The 14162-nt window shown below is 50.6% G+C and overlaps 1 protein-coding gene across 1 annotated transcript in view; it reads left to right on the top strand.

Annotated features, from left to right (window-relative positions):
• The window catches only part of ARHGEF33 (Rho guanine nucleotide exchange factor (GEF) 33), a 17087-nt gene that overhangs the window by 1644 nt on the left and 1281 nt on the right, over window positions 1-14162 (top strand). The window contains exons 3-13 of the mRNA XM_010145828.1: window positions 1415-1536; window positions 2405-2547; window positions 3719-3778; window positions 4757-4972; window positions 5590-5719; window positions 7033-7165; window positions 7975-8058; window positions 8926-9009; window positions 9734-9882; window positions 10900-11085; window positions 12732-13485. Coding sequence (XP_010144130.1) covers window positions 1415-1536; window positions 2405-2547; window positions 3719-3778; window positions 4757-4972; window positions 5590-5719; window positions 7033-7165; window positions 7975-8058; window positions 8926-9009; window positions 9734-9882; window positions 10900-11085; window positions 12732-13485 — 2061 coding nt within the window. The remainder of the gene's footprint in view (window positions 1-1414; window positions 1537-2404; window positions 2548-3718; window positions 3779-4756; window positions 4973-5589; window positions 5720-7032; window positions 7166-7974; window positions 8059-8925; window positions 9010-9733; window positions 9883-10899; window positions 11086-12731; window positions 13486-14162) is intronic.

Here is a 14162-nt window from a genome sequence, read left to right on the forward strand (position 1 = left end):
CAATATAAGCAGCCCGCGCCCTGGCCTCTCCAGCCTTCTCGACGGGTCGTGAGGCAGCGCTGCCAGCGGCCCTGGGCACGAACAACCCTCGCTCTGGGCTGGACACGCCGCGGGCGTGCGGCCAGCTCACGGGCGGCTGCTGGGCCATACCTCTCCCCGAGCCAGGACTCCCGCGCTTCCTGCGGGAACCAAAGCCACCGGGGAGCAGGGAATTAACACAAAACTCTACAGCCTTTTGAAGCTGCATTCCCATACGGCTGGGAGGAAGTGCTGCCTGGTTTGATCTGGCCCAAGAGGATAAAGACAAAGGACTGCAGAGAGAGCCTAGCAAGAAGGCTTGATGCACACTTTAAACCAGCCAGTGTTTCCATATAGAAACCAGAAACTGGATGACTGCCTGCGAGGAGGCAGATGAAGGAACTGCTTTGTTGTTTTTTATGGTAGATTTTCCCCTGGGGCTTTGCTGAGTCAACAATACCTTGTGAAGTTGAAGAGGGCTGCTTACTGAAAAGGGCTGAAAACGGCCCTGTGACAGGGGGGGCAGCCGGGCCAAAGGAGCCCTGTGGTCCCAGACCATCAAGGGAGACAACGAGGAGCTTAAGGGCACATGGCAGAGGTCTCACCACAACCAGAGGCAGGGTTAGCTAGGATATTATGGGGGAAAAAGGGTTTTAAAATCCAGATGCAACAAATCATGCCAGAACAGCAGGGGGAAAGGCTGCTCTCCCTCTGCCTCATGCCCGTGTTGACTGTCCAAATGCTGGACACAATTGAAGCCACCTCCTTCAATTTAAAAGAAACTCTGGAGTATCTCTCCTCCATCCTGCTGCTCATGTTGATGAGACCTGCAGGAACCTCATGCATCAGAGAGCTCTACATCCGCGTAAGGCTTGGCTGGAACTGCCTGAGGGAGGGTGTGCTGGCAGGGAGATTTCGGAGGGCCTTGCTTCTCTAGGAAAAGAGACTAAAAAGGCAGCTCCAGGGCCTGGCTGGCAAAAGCTTAGAACCGTGAGTGATTGCACCGGGAACCGCACCGAGTGCCACATGTGAATACACACGCTGGGCAACTGCAGAGGGAAACATGCTCTCCCTCAGGCCCATCTCCAAACGCCGTTCGAGGCAGGGGTCCTCCCAGCGCTTTCAGCTGGTGGCGGACAAAGCCAGTCCCCCCAGTGCCTTAACTACGTGGCACCACGCTGCCTTGAGCGAGTCGCCTGCAGCTGAAGCAGGGAGTGCTGTGCTGCGCACGGCCTGCATTACACACGCTGAGCTTGCAAAGGACGAGTGTCCAACCCCAGAGCCGCTCCCCACAGCACTCTAACGCACCTCCAGCGCCCGCCAGCCAGCACTCAAAGCTGTGCTCCGCGAGACTGATGGACACCCTGGGAATGCTGTGCTTTTGCCTGTTTCTTAGGAGGAGCTCAGCGATGCAAAGTCAATGATTGAAGAAATCAGTGCCAAGCAGGAGGAAATGCAACAGAAAATTGAGCAGCTGCAGCAAGAGAAGCGGCGAGAATCACGGAAAGTGAAAGCTAAGTAAGGGCCCAACCTCCAGGGCTCCAGACACGCTGATCAGCAGTGCTGTCCACCTCCCTATAGTTTAATTTCTTAATCTGTTCTTGGCTGGACATGTGTATCAACCCTGATTATGACTATAAGCTCTAGCCTTCAGTTCACCCCAGGCTCTTGGGTTCATACCCCGCAGTGCAAACACAGCAGAAACCCACCAATACCTCACTGGGATCCCAACAGCGGAATAGCGCCAGCAGTGCTCAGGGAAACCAGGGCCTGGGGAAGCTCACTGACCTGCTAGACACTTGTCGGGGCAGGAATGTGGTTGAAAGCCAGGAACCTTCACCGTTACATGCTGTTGCTAACCCACCTCATCCAGACAATAGCACTGCAGCTCCCCCTTCCAAGCATGCAGGACCCAGCGGACTCCTGATGTCATGCTCTGCTTTCCTGTCACCAGCCTTTTCTTCTCTGAGCAGGGTCACGCAGGAGGATGTTTGCACAGCACGAGGCTGCACTGTTCTGTGATGAAGCAGCGTATCCACCTTGGACCTCATTAGCCCCCTCCTGAAAACACAGTTTTGATGATGAGGGTACACGGCCCTGAAACACTTTGCAAATCTAGGCCAGCCCCTTAGCTAATTAAGCCATTTAATTGGATGAAATACGCTCTGCAGAATAAGAGATCTGAGATGACCCTCTCCTGTAGCCAGTAGAAGTTACTTCTAGAACATTGTTCATGAATTCCATCAAAGACAACTTCTTTCCTGGTCTCTGCTGGAGTTGTTCTACTGACTCTGTGCTTGTACTGGTGTCTGCCACAACTGTAGTGTAGGAGCTTCACCTGTAGCATTCATACCTTCCAACTGTCTCGTTCTTTGTATTTGTACAGAAGAGCCCAGAAGGATGATCACAGCTCACAGACAGTGCCTACACCGCTCCAGGGCAGCCCATTCCGATCCATTAACCTCCCAGAACCTGTGCTGATAAATGAAGATTTTACCAGCCTTTTACACAATGTGACTTATGAAAAAGGTAGGAAATAAGAGAAGCCAAATGCAGTGCCTTCCTCAGGAAAATATCCAGAAAAAGGTCACAAGGGTAAGAGGACACCAGGTTTTCCTCAAGTGCAAGCAACACAGAGAGAGATCAGGGGTGCTTCCCATGGCAGCACGGCTCCTGGGTCTGTGCACGGTGTCTCAGGGCAACAGCCTTGTGCTGGCCCGGATTTAGGAGGTGCTGCTCCGTGAATGCTGTCCCAGAGCCATTGTTTGCCTCCTCCAAAGGGAAGCAGGCTGGTTTTTCTTCCCTGTAATGCCAGTGGCACAGACAGAGAGCCAAGCAGGGTACTACAGCCTGTGGGTTTGTTTCCATGTAAGGGAACAGAGCACAGGAAGGAGGATCGCAGGGACAGGGCAGACAGAGAAGTGGCCATGCCAGTGGTGGATCTAAGAGGATGTGGGAGTTGGTACGTGTACACACTAGGCTACTGGTGTGACTGCTCCTGGCACATATGCACTGCTGGAAGAATCGCTGCCCCCTGTTAGCTGCAGAAGCTGCTAATCCATGGTGTTAGGGTTACATCTTGACCAGGAAAACGCTGTCACAACTGCCAAACACCTGTGAAGGTTTGAACTGAAGAAAAGGTGATGGACCAGAACCGTTTCTTCTATAATTACCTTTGGGCATCTAAACTGGTCTATCTCTCTCTTGCTGTTCAGATAGGAGGACAGTAAAAACATACACATTTAAAATGTCAACAAAGGCAGAGACTGGATGAAAACCAGGTGCTGTTTTCTGCTCAGAATCTGGCCTGTCATGGCCCCCCTCTGCCCTACTCTAAGGTGGTATCTTAGGCCTCTCCCTCACGTCCCTCCTGCACATCCACCACTCTCACCTACTTTTCCCACTGCCCCTTTCTTTCCAGTCAATTCACCCCTCTACTCTTCAGTAAGATCCTTTCCACCCATAACACACCAAGCACAACAGGGACTCCCACATTACCTGCCTACAGCTGCTACTGAAACAAAGACCGCAACAAGAGCCACAACAGTAAAGGTCCTCCTTAGTGGAGGGTCTAACAGGGGTGTTTCCATAGCAAAAATGTGAAAGACGGGAGGGCCTAGCTGTACCAACCGGGCTTGGCAGGAGGAAGCCTGCTCTACAGCTGTCTGCTCTTGTGAAGTTTCCCTTTGTTCTTCAACAGTGTCTGACACCAGGATCATGCCAATGGGAGAAGGAGGAGTGAAAGTCATAGCAGCTCCAGGTAGGAAAGCCTTTCTGCTGCTGCTTGTTTAGGTTCTAAGTGCCTTTGCAGAAAGGAAGGATTGAGGCTTACTGATGTGGCAAAGGATAACGGGCGCACCATTTTGTCACTTGGGAAGAGATGGTCTTTGCAGTGACTATGCACCAGTAGAACTGGTGAGCATTTTATTCACTCCTCAGCTTCCAGATCCCTTGTAGACGTGTCTGAATAGTAATGGTGGAGTTTTTCTAGCAAAAATAAAAATTAGTCAGAAGTAAGAGAAGGATATAGTAAGGAGACACTAAAAATCCTGGCCAGCAAAGGGACAAATGAGAACAACCATCAGCTGTCTGTGCCACCCACTAGAAGTGCTCACTGTTCTGGATGGCTCTTTTGCTTCAATCCACTCGAAAAAGAGAGAGAACAGAAGCTACAAAAATGTTTAACGGCAATCCAAATTAAAAAAATTTGCATTAAAACAATCCCAGCCCAATGGCTCTAGCACTGTATCCTCTCCTACCTTCTCTGTGATTTAACAGTCTCAGACTATCAGTCCTGCTGCTGTAGAATCACATCACTCTAACTAAGAGCCAGGACAGTTTACTTCCACTGAGAACGGCATTTAAATCCAAATTATGCTACTTTCTGTTTCGACAGCCCCTGCCAATAAGTACCGCATTACAAAATTCTGAAGTGTCCCAAAGCCCTAAATGCAAAAGCATACTTGGAATATAGGTAGTTTTTTTGTTTTCTAACATGTGTCTGCTTTTGGACCTTATTTGGCCTGAAAATAAATTCTGGAAGAGTGCAAACTGCAAACCTTGATCTCCCAAAGTACTCACCATCTGCACTTCTGTTTGTAAGTTAACGCTGCAAAGGCCTCAGCCCTCGAGATGCACAGAGAACGCTTTAAACTCTCCATCTGCTGTTTCAAACAGGCGGTAATGCCGGTTAGCCACCTGCTGATGTCAAGGTGCATACCGCTGTTTGCCATTGCAGGAGCACCCATAGAGACCGATGACAGCCACAAGGCTTCCCTGACAACAGAGGGGCAGTCGAAAGTGCATCTGACCTCAACAGTGTGGAAGCAGCCCAAAGACACCAAGGACTGGGGAGATGAATACATTTCCAAAGAACAGCCGGAGAGAGGGAAAGACATGGGTCAAAGCAGATACAGCTCAGCAGACAACATCATATGTGAACCCTCTTTGGCTGGTAAGGACAGAGCGGAGAGCTCTGCCTAGAGAGGCTCAAAGCTGCGCTCACATCTACCGTGAGCCGGGAGGTAATCAGCTGCCACACACCAGCCAGTTTCTCCTGCTAGGGGGGAATGTCTCCGGGCCGCAGTCTGTCAGACTTTTAGTCTTTGTACTTGCTGGTCTGTGCCACTGACGGAACTGCTCTGCACCCAGGACACCCACCCTCCTTGCCAAGACCAGGCAGGTTCAGAGCACCAATGGGACTATGGCAGTGTAGTTGCTTAAGCAGGTCACACTGCAGGAAACCGAATGTGAGTCCCCGGTGTGAGCTGGTTTTGACTTTGACTGCTTGTTGTGTTACTCTCAGGAAAAAAAAAAAGTGTCCTCAGGGGAAAACACATTTGCTTTGGAGCTTTCTTAGCAAATAGAGGCTCCAGTCCCATCTGGGGTGTGCTGTAGCATCAGGCTAGAATTTTATATTTTGGGGAAAGTAGATAGAACAAAGATAAGACATTGGTGTCACTTTTCGACAGTTTCTCCTTTCATGATTCAGCCAGATCACGAGTCTAACATGAGCCTGTCCTTGAGGTCAGCATTTCCTTATTTTCAAACTTAACCATTATCTTCTTGAAGCCAAAAGGCAGAACATCGCTTTGGAGCTGCTGGAGTCAGAAAGGAAGTATGTCATCAACCTTTCCCTAATCCTGAAGATCAAGGCCACGTTGCAAGGGCCAGACGTGAAACGGAGCACCAAAGAGAGAAGGTATTTGATTTACTGTGCTCTTTCTTTTGGGAGTCTTCTTCGGTCAATATTCTTCCTGCATCATCCTCTCCCCACTTTTATTTCATCTACACAAAGATCTTTGAATGCTTAGAGCTTATTTCTAGTTGGAAACTGGGGGCACTGGAAGGTTTTTGCTGTGATTAACTTTCCTGCCTGTCCTTGCATCTTGCTAACCTTGCATCCCACCTGGTTTCACCATTACTTCATTTCACTCTCCTCCTGAGTCCCATTGGTCTCCCACTCTTCTTTCACATGCCTCCTGCCTGTGTGGGAACAAGGCTTTGTGCTCCTCCCAGTCTCTAGTGCCAGCTCTGGAAGCTGCTGCGGGCATCAGCCCCTGGCTAGTGGCTGCCGTCCAGCTGGTATCAGTGTATACAGGCAAACACGTGTACTTACACACAGGCACAAGACCAGTGGGACTAACCCCGCTCAGCAGTTAAACCTAGCTCTTTGCCAAGGCCATTCCCTGTCGCAGGTGCCTTAGTTCTCAGGGTGCGATGGTTCCTACAGCTCTCCCTACTCACTCAGCTTTGGCCTGGCAGTTCCCAGCACATAAGCACGCTTGGGGAGCCCAGTTGATGCTAGCTCTCTCTTTTTTGGCTCTCTCCACTGTCCTTAGGAGTCACATATCCAAGAAGTCATTTGACAGAAGTCCACTGTGGGAGATGTGGTACACGGGTTGACATGCCTCATTTAAGCATTCCATGGCACACAGTTCAAACTGAAACATGATAGTCCAAAGTGAGGTTTTAGTTTTACTTTTTTCCTGGGACCCTTCTATTTGGCAAAATATTTCAATATTTGACATCTTCATTCTGATTCTGGATGAAATCAGCATGAAATGACAGAAAGGCAGCAGCACATTTTGACCAGCTTTGCATCAAAGGGTTGGCTTGTTAAAAGGCCTGGCAAATGAGACAACGTACCAAGCTGGGGAGCCCTCCTCCGCGCACTCTACAGGATGGCTCAGGATCATGGTCCTGCTTCATTAGCCACAGAAGCATCGCCTTGGGCTTTTTAGTTCTGCAAACTCTGAATTCAGCTACACAATGCACTGGAGAGGTAGCCAAACACTTCAGGACACTGTACTAACCACCTACTGGAGAGGGTACCTGCACGGACACAGCAGCCACATCAGGGCCTCCTGATGCAGCCAGGACCCCAATGGTAGTCAATAATTCCTGTGTTTAAAGTGAGCATGTGCTGCCTGCCCAGGAATGCACACTTCAGCAGCATGCGCTTAGGGCTGAGCTGCTGCTCGGTGTAACCTGTCTGATGTAATCTCCCTTCAGCTTCTTCCCCAACTCTTTGCGGTACCTGGTCCAGCAGCATGTCGATTTACTTCACGCGCTGCAGGAGCGAGTCCTGAGCTGGCCACGACAAGGGATCCTGGGAGACATCTTCCTGAAGTTAACAAATGATGAGGTACGTTACAGACCTCCCCAGTCTTTTCTGCTACCATTCACGACGTTGTGCTAATGGCCCACAGAAGTGCTGAGATCCCTTGCAGCAAAGGGGCTGTGCTGTGAAGCTGTGGTAGGGTAAGGCCTTTCAGGCAGCCTCCTTCAGGCACAGTCCCATACATGGTGGCCCCTTTGTTGTGGTTCTTGGTTGATCAGGGAGCCCACACACCAGAGCCACCTGGGGCAGGGCCCCCAGCCACACAGCACAGCCCTACAATAAACGCATGAGACCTAGACTGGGTTGCAGGAGCCACACGTGAGTGTTGATGGCTTGGACATCTGTGTTCACAGTGAGAGTGTGGAAAGAGCATGTTTCTCATGCTCCCTTTCCCAGTACACGTCGCTCAGAGTTATGACAAGCAGGTGGGCAGGCTCCTTATCCTGTAAGGTTTGTAGCCCCAAGTAAACCAGCTCCATCTCCTCTGCCCAACCTCTGGTGAGCAGCAGGACCTCTCCTGGAAGGATGTGTAAAAACTCACCTGATGCTTTATCAACTAAGTAAGAAAAGCTTCTTCCTCCCCAGCCTCCCTAGCCCTCTCCCATCTGCTACAAAGCTTTAGACACTGTGCTCACAGCTGAACACATTCTGCTTCGCAGCCTTGCTTAAGAAAGCTGAAAGCCCTGAGAGCTTCACAGAGGTAGCAGTGCTGCTGCGCTGATGAGCTCCCAGGAGCAATGGTGGGGAATCGACAGCTCCTCACTCTGGCCAGCTCTATCACCAAAAACCTCTTAAACGTCTCTGTTCTGTTTTTTTTTTTCTTCTTTTGTAAGAATAATTTTCTGGACTGCTATGTTGCTTACCTGAGGGACCTGCCAGAATGCATCTCTCTGATCCACGTGGTGATCCTGAAGGAGGTAAAACTTCCTGCCTGCTTCACAGATACTTGACGGCAACACACAAGCCTGGATGTCTTCCTGTTACGCCTGCCCACAATAGGACTCTTCTGCCAACCCACTTGTTGTGTTACCAAATGCATTTTCCAACGTCACCTCGGCTGACGTGCACCTGCAAAAGGCAGCGTTAACACGTTCAACTCCGTATGTACCCAGAGCTGTATTTCTGCTGTGGCATACAATAACATCTCAGATCCACACCTCCCAGAAAGCCATCCAGACCTGCCCAGGCAGGTAGTGTCTCCTGGAAAACGGAGCACTCATCCAAACAGGGAGTCCAAGGCTGAGGCTGTAAGTGCGTTAGTGAGAAAACAATCGCCGCTGTTCAGCTCTAGGTATTCGGTCTCACGCCCTTGGTTCTTGGTTTTAACTAGGGAAGTTAAACATGAAGGCAGTTTTACAGTGCGACAACTAAACCATGCTAGCTTACTTTCAAGACATCTAAATTTTGAAGACAATCTCATTTTGTTCAGTTCATTTGGGCCTAAACTAAGAAACTCATTCATTCTGAACATCGGCACCTATCTGCGGTTGCACTGAAACTTTATTAGCGCACTTTGAATATACACCCCTGCTTGGTGAAGCTGACTGTCCCTTGTGGATAACCCTCAACCTAAGGAATTTTACCCTCAGGACCAGTGCTGCGGGTGGGAGAAGTTGCAAATAACCCTTCCAGGAGCAAGGTGAGCCTGGTGTACTGCCACACTCAACCGTCACCTGACTGGTGTAACTACTCACAGCATAATGGCCCATTAAGCCCCCCAGCCACGTGGAAGCAGATATGCTTTAGGGGCGGGGTAGACTCTGAAACTGCTTTCTCTGTTTCAGGTAGAAGAAGAAATCAAGTCTGATCTCTACATTCTCTTCTTCCACATAGTCCAGCGAATCCCTGAATACCTTATTCACCTACAGGTAGGGCCCCAGGACAGGACTAGTCGGATGAACTCCTATCACAATATGTGACTTTGAACTCAGAGCTGGTACTCAGCCTCTGGCAAACTCAGTGGGCTTCCTGAAACAAACCTTGGAAAGGGAAAGCCAGCTGAGAGCAGCTTCATTTTCACCTGAAGCTTGCTTTTATTTGCCAGTTTCCCCATTTGGCCTGACAGAACCAACTTTTGTGCCCCGGGAAACCAAAAGCTCTGCTGCTCTGGGAGAACAGGCAGCCAGAGATGGGGCACTTCTACTGTGAGCTGCAACCAAACTCCTGCCACAGAGCTGGCGTCTTTGCTGAGAAAGCAAGAGAGCAGGAGGCTCCCAGAGCCCAACAGACTTTTCCCTCGCAGAGCTTGCTCTTTCACAGAGAGGGTTGTCTGGACTGTACTAAACATTTCAGACAAGGCAAATGACACAGAAAGCCCTGTAAGAACAAGAGATTGGTGGATTTATCCAAAGCTAAACTCAACCAGTGCATTGCCCACGCATCCCATGATGACATTAATAGTGACGACTGGTGTAACTGAAGCAGTAGGAGGCAGGCCCTGTCCAAGTCCCTCAGAAACTGCTGCTGCCCAATAGCGCTCCCACAGGGCAGCACCATGGGCACTCAGAGCACCAACCCACGGTCCCAATAGCACCTTCTCCCCAGAAAGGGTAAGGACACCCTCCAAACAGCCGGCTCTCCTCTGTGCCCCAGAATGTCCTGAAGTTCACGGAGCAAGAGCATCCTGACTATTACCTGCTACTGGTGTGTGTGCAGCGCCTCCGGGTTTTCATCTCACACTACAGCCTCCTCTTCCAGTGCAATGAGGACCTGCTTATACAGAAGAGGAAAAAGTTGAAGAAGTAAGCACATCAGCCTATTCTCTCTATTGCCAGGGAAAGGGAGGTGTGGGGGAACCCTGGAAACTGGGGGTCTAAGTCCAGGCAAGATCAACAGGCACATTGCACTTTTGAAATAAAACAGAACCCTTTGCATATGACTGCTGGAGAAGGCCCCCTGTTGGCAACTGTCCTCCAAACTAAGGTCAGATTTGGGGTGGGCCCTTCTGTCTAACTCTGAGAGCAAAAGGAAAACCACTTCAGTCCTTCTAAACATTGCAGCCAAGTGTTTCCTGGGAACATTTGACTCCTTAAGTTGCTGGCAAAGTCACAGAATCATCTGGTTGGAAGAGACCTTTAAGATCATTGAGTCCAACCATTCACCCTGCACTGCCAGGGTCCCTAAACCACGTCCCTCAGCACCACCTCTACATGTCTCTTAAACCACCTCCAGGGATGGGGACTCTACCACCAGAACACATGGGGACTGAACTGCTTTGGAAGCTCAGGGCCCTGGTGAATGCCCAGACTGTCCAGACTGTTGCCTGAAGGACTCAGGCTAAGACTCAGAAAGAATAGTGTTAACTTCCTCTACTGGGGGAGTGGGGTGGGAGAAACAAACGCCTCCCATAGCCTGTTTGAGATGAACTGTGATAAAAATGTGATCCTGACTGTAGATTCTCAAGCTGTGGTTCAGAAGAGTTTCTTGAAATCAAAACGTTTTACTAAACTCAAAATCTGGTTGCTGTTGCTCCTAGTGACGACTCACTGAGGGAGCAGGAGAAGATCAAACTTCAAGGGAAGCTTCCAAGTATGGAGGGTGGTAGAAGGCTTGAGCAGACTGCTGGGGAGGGACTGCTATCAGGAGAGGCATTAAGAACAAAACACAAAGCAGGATGCCTTGCTGAGTGGGACAGACCGGGTGGAGCAGGTCCTTCCTTGGGGCAGGCGGGGAGAGGTGAATGGGAATATTAAGGTCCCTCCCAGCCCTGTTTTCTGTGATTCTACATGCTCGTGCTCATTCCCTGCCTTATTTCTTAGCACGACGATGGATTTCTCCTCCCTCAGGTCATCCCTGGTGAAGCTGTACAAAGGGCTCACCTCCCAGTGTACTAGCCAAGAGGTTTCTCCAACACCCAGTGCAACGTCTATCCGGGACAGCGGGATCCACTCTGAAGAGACACTACAGCCATTCCCACCAGCACCTTCCTCTGGCACAACCACCCCGTAAGCCTGTTGTCGTCGTAGAAGTCTTTCAGACTAGGCTGAAAACTCTCTGCTCGCCCACACTGTGCCAGGGACACCAGGCAGTCACAGACTGTCATTTCCCAGACTACTCCCAGTGTATGCAGAAATGGATGAAGGGCTGGCTCTTTCCCGCGATCCACCACCATGCTGCTGACTAGCAGGAAACATTTCAGAGCTCTGCGCAGGGCTGTCAATGCTCTTGCTAACTGTCTTCACAGCGTGCCAGGGAGGACGTGCATTTGCGCAGGCTTGGCAGTGGTGTGCGTGGTAACTCTGCAGTACTCACTGCCAACATTACAAGAGTCAGTAAGCACAACCAAGGTCTCAGACTACCAAAAAAAGTACTTTTCCACACAGCATGTCACCAAATGATGGGACTCACTGTCATAAGATTCAAGTAGAAATGAGTTTGAGAAGACACAAGAGTAATCTGAGACAGAGCTACTGGTAGCACCTGGAAGCCTTTGGCCATTTCTAGCCTATTGAGAGATGACAGCTGAGATGATGATCAGAGAAACACACTAGACTCACCTTTTCTCTTATGCCAGCAATTTGTGGCTGTGGTGCTTCCCTGCAACAGGTGACACTAGCAACAAGAGTTTGGCTTCACAACTCTGAGTCCTCCTCAAGTGGCAGTGTCGTGAAATCAATCCCTAGCCTCCTTCTCACCAGACTACCCAAGCCACCCTTCCTCCCCTCACAGACATGATGCTCCCCCATCTTGGGAGCCTCAGTTGACACCTCCCCAGTTTCCCCACACCCATCCTGAAGTGGGGATCCAACATGGATGCAGGTGGGGCCTCATCACCATTGAACAAGAGAGGAAAAATAACTGCCAGGTCTGGCTGCCCAGGCAGGTCCTAACACAGCTCAGGGCAGTGTGTGCCTTGGTTGCCTTGAGAACAGACTGTGAGCTCATCTTCACCCTGGCACTGGATATAACCTCAAGTTCCTAAGGGGGCCTCTGCACAGCCTCAATCTCCCAGCCCAGTCTGATGGATGGGGTTATCTTACCCCAGAGGCAGAGCTCTGCACATCTTGAACATCACAAGGTTTCTGTTCTCCCACTCCATTCATTATGTCCCCAGAAGACGGCAGTGGGACTTACCTAACGAGCGTTGTTAAGGGCCGTGGAGGTGCACACCCTGCACCTAACGCCTCATCCAGTGCAGTACTCTCTGCCGACCGACCTGACACACGTGGAGGGCAGCAGCACTCCAGGTACTCCTGACACACATCTGGGCACAGTCACCTTACCCAGGAGAGAAACCTGTGCACCTGAAAAGACAATCACACCACAGAAAAGTAACACACAGCCCCTAGGTTACAGGAAGAGAAGGAGAGTGAAAATCCAAAATGCGGATGAACAGTTTCTATTAATTTTGTGGTGTTGAGTATAAAGGTTGGCCAAAGTTGTACCCCTGCAAGTTTGCTCCTGCTAACCCAGCCAGGCAATTTCTGTTAGAGGCAGCTCTGTTACTGTTCTCTGAGATATGAAAATATCTTTTGGCCTTAAGAGAATGGGGCTGGGGGAAGGGGGAAGGGGAAGAGGGCTTTTCATGCTGTGTGTCAGTTGTCCTTCAGTGGTCCACTTCCTTCTGTTTTCTTTTGTTTCTATTTTTAAGGCATTTGATGCCCCAGATGAAGAAACCCCAACCACCCGTCATGGAGACCATCCAGGCTGTAAAGCCCCCTGACTGGGAAATGGAAAGTAGAAAACATGAGAGGCCAGAGAACATCCTTGCATCCTCTCAGCTCACAGAGCAGGAACTCAAGGCTCTGACAGCCCCCTTACAATCCATCCCTGAAATGGAGTACGAAGCACCACCAGCTGATGCAGTGGGAAACCCCGAGAGAGCCATCAGGTCATCTGTGGAGCTGCTGCAGGATGCAAGGAACTTTGCACCAAGCTATGAAGAGTTTGACTATCCTGGGGAGGTTTTCACCCTGCCAGGCCCCTATGAAGACGATGCCTTTCAAAACCTCGCTCTCTTCGAGAACTGCTCCCCAGCCTCTTCTGAGTCCAGCTTAGACATTTGCTTCCTGAGGCCTGTTAACTTCACATCAGAACCAGAGAGGACAGATCATGCCTTACAGCCACTGCCCAAGAGCTGCACTCCCGTCAGCAGCAGTACTTACAAGCGTGAGATGTTCCACAGCAAGGGCAAGCAGCTGAGCAGGTCTCTGAAGGAGCTGCCGAGGAGCGCCGAGGGCGTGAGCACCCGACTCTACAGCACGCGGAGCAGCAGTGGAAGTCGGCTACAGCAGAAGCAGGAGAGGAATGTCCAGCCTCACATGATCTCAGCCTCATCTCGAAGCTCCCAAAGGAGCTACTTCCCCCCACAGAGAGGAGCGGGTGAAAAACCAAGCTTTTTGGAAGTAAGGAGGCTTAAATAGGAGGAGGAAAAAAAAAAAAGGCACGTGGTGGTGGAGAAGCAGCAGCAGCAGCAGGAGAAAGATCTGAGATACAGTTAGGGCAGAACATGCCAAAATAGCTTCCAAGTCCACACATTTGAAGCCCTCATCTGCATGTATGTGCCCAAGGGAGGGACAAGACAGCTCCTTTTCACACACACAATCCCCGGAGGACAAGCACGGGCTTGAGGCACGCAGCTGGCTGAGTGACAGCCAGAACACCCTGGAGACAAGGTGGCCTCTCGCGTGTCTCTAGCTGTCACTGAGCTCTCCCCACAAGCAAGTGCTGTATCTGACCAGGGTCACTAAGTATGTGCAAAGCTGTTAAAAACTAGTGCTATAGGGTGACACCCCGTCAAAAAGGTGCTTTTATGCCTGCTGTGAGGAGTGCTGGGCCAGGAAAACCAACAGGTTTAGTATCAGATCCTCAACTGGTGTAAACCGGCATGACTCAGCCAGACTCAGCCAAACTCAGCCCATTTACACCAGCAACTGGCCCACGGCTTTTGTGTCACCTGTGTTTGTTGCATGGATCACAGACCCATGCTAAAGTCTGACAGAGCCCAGCAGCTGTGTCCCTCGGACAACCTCTGGCATGGCAGGCAGCACTCCTGCCCTTCAGGGACACCAGGTCTCGCAGG

The sequence above is a fragment of the Buceros rhinoceros genome, unplaced genomic scaffold, assembly GCF_000710305.1.
Source record: "Buceros rhinoceros silvestris isolate BGI_N320 unplaced genomic scaffold, ASM71030v1 scaffold16961, whole genome shotgun sequence".
In the NCBI taxonomy this organism is placed as follows: domain Eukaryota; kingdom Metazoa; phylum Chordata; class Aves; order Bucerotiformes; family Bucerotidae; genus Buceros; species Buceros rhinoceros.